A 7,644-nucleotide genomic window follows, 5' to 3' on the forward strand; every position below is an offset into this window, starting at 1 on the left:
GCTGAATTGGGGTCCCACCAAATCCTGGGTGGAGGCTGCAGCCTTGCACTCTCCCTGTGCTCATTGTCAGTGCGTGGGGAGCTGCACTGAAATCAAAATGACTGGAAGGGAGAATAAAACCGGAACCCACATCTGTGCATTCCAAAGGAGTGACCTGTCCAAGGTCACTGGGCTCTGACCCTGACCTGCAGCGAAGTCCAGCCCTGCTCTCTCCTTCTGGTAGGGTCCCCGATCTCCCATTTCCTTGTGTTTCCCACCCCATCACGGTGCCGTGCACTCCAGGATCAGACCAGTCCCACCCTCCCGCTCCAGCTGCCCCCTCATATTCCACCCCCCATCAGGAGTGTACAAGGTGTGTCCACAGACAGATACTTACCAGAGTGGTGAAGATGAAGTGGTAATATTCTGTCATCATCCCCATTGCCATAGCCTTAAGGAGAGTAGGGAAAAGAGGTTAGTAAAGTGGATACAAGAATATAACAACAGCCATGCAACATAAAACTCAGAGCTCATAGGTGAATGTGGCAGGAGAGACCCGGAAGCACTGGGACTGGATTGAGGATTGATCTCATGGAACAGTTAAGCCATGCTTTGTCAGCAAGAGGCACGTGCTCAAGTGCTGAGCTGAGCTGCGCTGTGGTCCTCAAGCTGTTCTGAAACAGTGGCAAAGCCTCAGTATCCAGCTGCCATGAGGGCTGGTGGCATCTCTGGGTGACACGGGTTGTCCCTGGGTGTGCCAGGATGGTGGCACTTCTCCATGCTCATGGATGCATGTGACAATGCAGGATCCTCCCGGGCCGCAGGATCCTCCAGGGCCACAGGCTCTGTTGGCACAGCTGTGAGAAAGGGGATCACCTTTCCTTCTCCAGTACTAAATGAGCAGCCTCACATAAACCTGTGCAGATTGACCACAAATAGCCTGTTCTTATAGTTACACATCCGTGTAATGGCCAGGAAGCCAGCTGAAAGGGTTTTGATTCCTGACACGTGTAATTCTGAGCCTCTGCATCCCCACCTTCAATCCCATTTGTGCAGTGAGTACATGGAGCTCCTGCCTCTGTCCCTCCTTCCTGGGCACAACACTCAGATCCTAACTTAGGGCCTGGTTTAGAAGTGAGTCAGTGAAGGTGTAGGCACAAGGATGGGGAGTGGGAATACCCCGTCCCTCAGCTTTTGGAGATCATGGTCCAGAGGGCCCTTGGACAGCACAGCTTGAGATTCTCTGCCAGCCCCTGCACGGAGGAGGCCTTCTGCAGATTGCTGGGATTTGCATAAGTGAGCACTGGAGAGAGCAGACTGTCCTGGAAGCTCTTTCAGAGAACAACCATGGGCTGAAGGGGTCTTGGCTGGATGACCATGTCCAGGCCCCACACAACATGGGGGAGAACATTTCAGTCTATGAGAAAGGCCACCTTGAAGCTGGTGGCTGGTGAGAGGAAGACTCCCGTGGGTTTGGCTGGGATGCTGACTGTGTGAGCATGTCTTCTGGAGAAAACACATGCAAGAGCACTTTAGAATCCCCACTGATGGGAAAGCGACTTCAAGTCCCCCCAGGAAATGTTTGCTTCCCTTGGTTTTTTTGCTAAAATTACTAGGGCGGAATTTACCTCCGAGGAAGGAAGTGACAGTCTGAAAAGAAGTGAGATGTGAAAAAAACAGCAAAAAGGAAAGGGTCTGCATTGCAAGCCTAGATATTTTGACTCTGGAGTGTGATTTCACCCCAGGTTTCCTGCTCTGGAAGTAGCTTTTAGAAAGACTGGGGCTGTCCCTGTGGCCATTCACCATCCTGTTCCCCAATCCCTGCCTGGTCAGTGGATCCAGGGGGCTGCAGTGTAGCTCCCTCCCTCCTGCACACCCTGGTTCAAAGAGCTGAAGCAGGGAGTGGTACCTCAGTATGCGAAGCATCAGTTAGTGATGGGAAGCCAATCTGGAGCAAATAATGAGACCCCACTTCAGATTCTACAGCTGGATCATTCTGGCCATAGCTGAGGAGCCCAGACACACTGCCAGAAGGAAGCTCCAGCTTCCCAGCACTGGCAGCCTGGGGCAGGATGCATCTGGGTTTGTGGGGAAATGAATAAATGATCCTCCAGGTGGATAAGCCACAGGCAGTGGCCAGGATGAGACCAGGAGCTGACAGGCACAGCTGTGCCCTGCGGAGCACAGCGACTGCTTGGGACAGTGCGGGGAGGCCTGGGAACAGACCTGGAGTGATAACAAGGCACCAAAACTGAGCAAGGCTGAAGAATCTGGGGTAGAATGGGAAAGCCTTACAAGCAGGACTCACTCTCTGATAGGTTTCTATATGATTTGCTTTCCAAGAGGGCAAAATAATGAATGGTTTGATGTCTGGTCACTCCAAGGGACCCAGGCTAGAGCAGTACTTGACAGCGTCATCTGTACAGTTGTGCCAGCTCATGTGGTGTTACTCATGGATTACTAATTTACTACTCCAGTTAAAAAAAACCTGCCCAAATGATCAGAGGTGTGCTGTGGGAGCATGGAACCTTGAATCCCTGGGGAGCAAGATCCTGACTGGCATGATGGTGTGTGCACTGCTCAGTCAGAAGTGCCTCAGCCAGCACAGGCTGTAGGTGCTCAAATCTTCTGTGTTATCTGAAGATGTGCAATGAAAATCAGTGTGAAGGAGTGGAAATTTTAGCACAAGTCTTGTGAGAACCTTGTTGCCATCCACGAGGCTGCATGGGGGTGGCAGCAGAGCCAAGAGACTCGACTCTGTCCAGCCAAATGTCTGCAGAGCTGGCTGGTGTAGTGACCAAAATGTTACAAAAGGCACATAACAGCAATAAAATATGAATATTACTGATTCTGGCATAAAAAGAAGTCTGGGCCTTTCTCCCTGTTGGTTTTTTTTTTCTTTTTTGCAGTCCATTATTTGTTCTGTGCACTGTTCTTCTGCCACTGCTCAGGGAAGCAGACTCCCAACCTCCAGGAGATGGCTTTGCCTAGCTCGTACTTTCAGTGGAAAAGAGCTGTTTCACAAATGAAGGTGGCACCTCTAGACATGCATTTCTTGCTACAGGTAGAAAAGTGAGGGAAAGATAAGGTTTCTAAGCTTCTTAATCTTCAGCACATGCAGGTGACCTGCAGGTCGTGGTGCACTGCTCTGAGCCTGCCCGATGTTACACACCAGAGTGGCCAGGCATGCAGACCAGTCAGGCAGTGGTTTGAGTTTGTGCAACTTCCCAGACTCTGAAAATACTTCACGGTATTTCCCTGAGTAAAAATACACTGTGTTATATTGCTAAGCTGAAATCCATGGCTTCAGGTCCTGACAAAACCCCGACACACAGACAAACCCAGCCAGAAAGACTTAGAGAGACTTGTCTCCCCTAGTCCCCCCTCTCCTCCATCTTCCTCACTCTGCACTGGTGGTGATGAGCTGAGCAGATGGCACAATAAACTATAATAAACTGCGTAATAAGTGAGCAGCACCAAACACAACCAGCACGGGAAAATAACTGGCAGGAGACAATGAGCTCCTTCTATTGCTTCCTGTAATAATCCCTCCCAGGCTTTCCAAGTTCTCTGAGCATTTCCCTTCATTTTGCATCAAGCAGGCTGCAGGAGAAGGCTCTTGCCTTGTGCTCAGTTTCTCATCCCTTCAGGGATTTATTTAATCTGTGTGGTGGTGTTGTGCTGAGCTGATAGGAGCAACACTTCCACCGGCTGGTTTTTAGCAGCTCTGTGAGAGCCTTTTCCTCTGCCTCATATTGACCCTGAAACCCAAAGGCACTTGGGAATGAGGAGGAGCTGGGGCGAGCAGCAAGAATGCCAGTGGAGGAACTTGTGGAGGAAGAAAGGACAGAGCCTAAATGAATGGAAAATCACTGACATCTGGCTTAAAGTCCAAGAATTGCAGACGGTGCTGGGGAAAGGACAGAGGATGCTGTCCCTCCTGGCTGGGCCTGGCTGGGAGAGCCACAGGTACCAATCTGGATGGAGGGGGAAGAGGGAAGAGAGAAGAAGGAAGCGGGAAGAAGGAAGGAGGCTGGGGCTGTGCAGCTGCAGGGAAAGGCACAGAATTGTCAAGCACCAGCCTGGGCCTGGCGCTGCATTCGGCACCGCCCCTTCTCCTCCTGTACCATTTGTTCGTTCTTACCCACAGCCACTGTTTGGTACTTCCAGTTTTTCTGTGAAAACTCCATTTTCTGTAGAAATCCAACAGTGTCCTTGAAGGATGGGCATGCCGTAGCTTTTAGTGTGGCTGTGGATTGTGGCCCAAGGGAAAGCTGCACCCCAGTGTGGGGCCACCCCACACCCATGGGCTCCACGGCAGCCACTTTGCTTTCCCCCTCGTCCCCGCTCACCTGCTTGAGGATCTGAGCTGCCATCAGGTGGCTGCAGTCGAAGATGATGCGAAATTCCCTGCCCCGCTTCATCTCCTTGAGCAGCGGCCGGGCATCGTCAGTGTCCAGCGGGAGCTGGCGGATCTTCAGGCGGATGTTGTAGCGGGACGGGGCCATGATGAGCTCCTGCAGCCGTATGAGGCCTTCAGGTGTCACATAGAGACAAACCCACAGTGTTACAGGTCTGCTTTCCCCACGGGCTGGGCCACAGCAGCTCAGTGCTTCCCCTGTTCCCCATGGAATGAGACCAGGACCTCCTTCCCTCCCTCCCTCCCTCCATCCATCCCACCCTCAAATGGCCATTGCTAAAGGGTATCAAAGCCAAGGTGTCGCACGTCAACCATTAACCCCAGAACAGCTCTTCTAGGACAGAATGGCTTTTTCTGGTGCTTCCCTGCCACTGCTGCAGCCAGTAGAGCTGGATGGGATCCCTGCACTAGGTAGGAAGGGGAGAACAGCAGGTTGGTCCTAACCTCTGACACTTCTGGGATCGCAAAAAAATTTTCTTAAGCAGATGTGCCCTTGAGAAAGGACAGGATATGATAATCAGCTACACAACAAATTAAAATCTGCATATTTACCACGCACAGAAGCAAAAGGAAAAAGTGACTATGCGCTTGGATTTATGAGTCGCGTAGATTGTAACGGTCACTTAATCACAACTCGTAACTTCCTACTACCCTCAGAATTCATTCCTGTTTCCTGTGCAAGGCAAAGAGCCATGGTGGATGCAGCTGAGCAGGAATTATTGGAATCTGGTGTTGCAAGGAGAATTTCAGCAGATGCCTATTGCAAAAGGGAGAAGCGTGTCCCTCTGCATAGTAGAAGAAACACATTAGAATATGCCACGAAGGGAACATACTGTGACCCACATTTGCAAAACAGGAATGTCAAACTGTGTTCTCATCAGCCCTCCCCTAAAGAAACCATTTGGTTTAGTGAAATTAGGTTGGACAGGCTATCCAATGTGGCTTTTGTTTTTTGGGGGGGTCTATATCTAGTGCTGTGCAGTGCTTTGCTTTGTTTAACCATCAACAGATTTCCTTACATGAAGAACTTTGCCAGCTCTGTGTTACAGAATTATCCAGAAAACAACAAACTTTCCAGAACTGCTTTTGGTTTTAGCTGGGAACTGCTCCCTCCATGGCCACTGCAGACAGGGGCTTTTCTGGTGCAGAGGGGCACCACAGTCCCAAAAGAGCCAGGAAGAGATGGTCACCCCATGTCAATGAACCCCCCCATGACCCTTTGCCAGCTCATGGAGCCAGGAGTTCCCCACTTTCTGAGAGCTTTGTGAATGAAATGCTGAGAAAGATCCCAGGGCCTCCCACAGCACCATTCAGAACTCCTGGGAACCCATCACTGCACGGGGCATCATTTGGCTCCTGAGAGGGTTCATTGGGAAAGTTCCCAAAGAGACCCAAACCAGAAAATCTCCAGGATTCCTTCTTTAACCCCTCCTTTACCCACCTGTGCTGTCGTCGTACACCACCGTGGCTGACCTCCATTTCAGATACTGCACAAGGTCCAGGATGGCGTGGCTCAGGGAAGCATAATCAGGATACAGGTTGACATAGAAAGTGTCCTTGTTATCCAAAGGGTGGTGCTTCCATCGGAGCTGTATGTGGGGGACTTCCAGGGCATTGCAGATAGACTGGACTGCATTGGTGCAGGAGCCTTGGGAAGGTCCAAATATTGCAACGACCCCCAGAGCGAGCTGGTCACAGGCTGGAGGGGGAAGGGAGGGAAGTTGTCAGCAAAGCCTTGGGGGGCTGAGTGGGAGGCAGCCCTGGGCACAGCCCTGCTGCTTGCCCTGGGCTGGGGCAGTGGGTAGACAGACACTTCTGGGCACTGACCCAGCACTGATATTGGGTAATTACAGCAGGGAGGAGGCACAGAGAGAGAGAGGAGGAGTTATGCCAGGTGGGTCTGGACCAGTGGGTAGAGGCACAGAGGAGTCCCAGGCTCCTGTGAGGGAGCTGCCAGCACAAAACCATTTGAAAAGGGACAGGGGTTCACTGGGCTGGCTGGGAGCAGGTAGCTCCCTCCTGCTGCTGTCCCTCCAGCAGCAGCCAGCTCAGGCAGCAGGTTTCCTTTCTCCCCAACCAGAATCAAACTCCACGAGCCTGCAGGTCACCAGCTCGCAGCCTTTGCTGTGCAGTCCCTCCCCTTCGGCAATTCAAGTGTGCTGCTGTTATCCAGTAATCAAAAGTGACTGTTATTAAGAGAACAGAACATCCATGCGATGGATGTGAACACTGCCAGTGATACAGTGACACAAACACAGGCATGGCCTCCAGACCTTCGCTCAGGATTAGAGCAAATGCTGAAAGGAGTTTTGTGAGGTTTTCAGAGGGGAAAAAAGGTAGTTGTTCCCCTTGTATTAAAATGCCTCTGGAAGGTCAACTCCGGCAGGAGTTCTCATCCAGATCACTGGTGAGAGCAGGACAGAACAAGCTGCTGGTCTGGAAACCAGACCTTTCGTACGCTGAACAAATGGCCACAAAGCTGCTCAGAAGTTTGCTCTGCTCTTACCTTTCTTAGTTGCTTCAAAGCTGTCGTGGAAGTGTATCCTCTGGATATCATAGGTTAGGGTTGTGTTGGGCAGCAAAGTTCTGTTCCTGTTAATGATGTTGGCGGAGAATCGGAAGGCATGTTCCTCGGCACTCATCACCTGCGGGTTGGGGCCATCTGCGTACTCAAAGATTCCTCCTGCAAGATAAAAAATTCCACCTTTGAGCTGCAGTTTGTTTCATAAACTTATGCAGCAAGGATGAGAAAACTCTTGGAACGTTTGCAGATGGAGCAGGGCTTGCTTGAGGACCTGTCCTGTACTGAAATGAAGACAAGAGGACTTGGGATTTTCTTACATCCTGATGCACCTGAGAATGTTCAGGATGGCAGCTTTGTGGGGCAACAAGAGGCAGTTTAAAGTCTTGGAATATTTTTATGAGCCAGATAAGTGGCTTCCCATAAAACTATAGGACCAGACCTTGGCAAGTAGACAGGCTTATTGCCCAGCTGCAGGGAGGCTCCAGGTCTGTGCTCTGAGGAGTTACTGGGTACAAAACTGGCACTGCCCTCCTCTTGAAATCCTCCTGCCTCATCACCCACCTCTGGTCCTCGCACAGGAGACAGGCAGGGCAGTGCTGCTGATGGCTATTTTTAGTGCCATTTTCAGTCCCCTTCTCCTGTTTTATTGTTCCTCATGTTTAGTTCTCCATGTTCTTAATTCAAGCCAGCAGAGACCTCTGGATCTGCCTACCCTACAGCT

At 51.1% G+C, this 7,644-nt stretch overlaps 1 protein-coding gene across 1 annotated transcript in view; it reads right to left on the reverse strand.

The window, feature by feature from the left end:
- Positions 1-7,119, reverse strand: part of GRIK3 (glutamate ionotropic receptor kainate type subunit 3) — a gene marked incomplete at its 5' end in the record, with an annotated part of 50,595 nt that extends 43,476 nt beyond the window's left edge. Inside the window, 4 exons of the mRNA XM_017736121.1 lie at positions 377-430; positions 4,332-4,513; positions 5,841-6,098; positions 6,906-7,119. Of these exons, the coding sequence (XP_017591610.1) occupies positions 377-430; positions 4,332-4,513; positions 5,841-6,098; positions 6,906-7,119 (708 nt within the window). The remainder of the gene's footprint in view (positions 1-376; positions 431-4,331; positions 4,514-5,840; positions 6,099-6,905) is intronic.
- Between the last annotated feature and the right edge of the window lie 525 nt (positions 7,120-7,644).

This window comes from Corvus brachyrhynchos, unplaced genomic scaffold (genome assembly GCF_000691975.1).
Source record: "Corvus brachyrhynchos isolate BGI_N302 unplaced genomic scaffold, ASM69197v1 scaffold65, whole genome shotgun sequence".
NCBI classification, from domain to species: Eukaryota; Metazoa; Chordata; class Aves; order Passeriformes; family Corvidae; genus Corvus; species Corvus brachyrhynchos.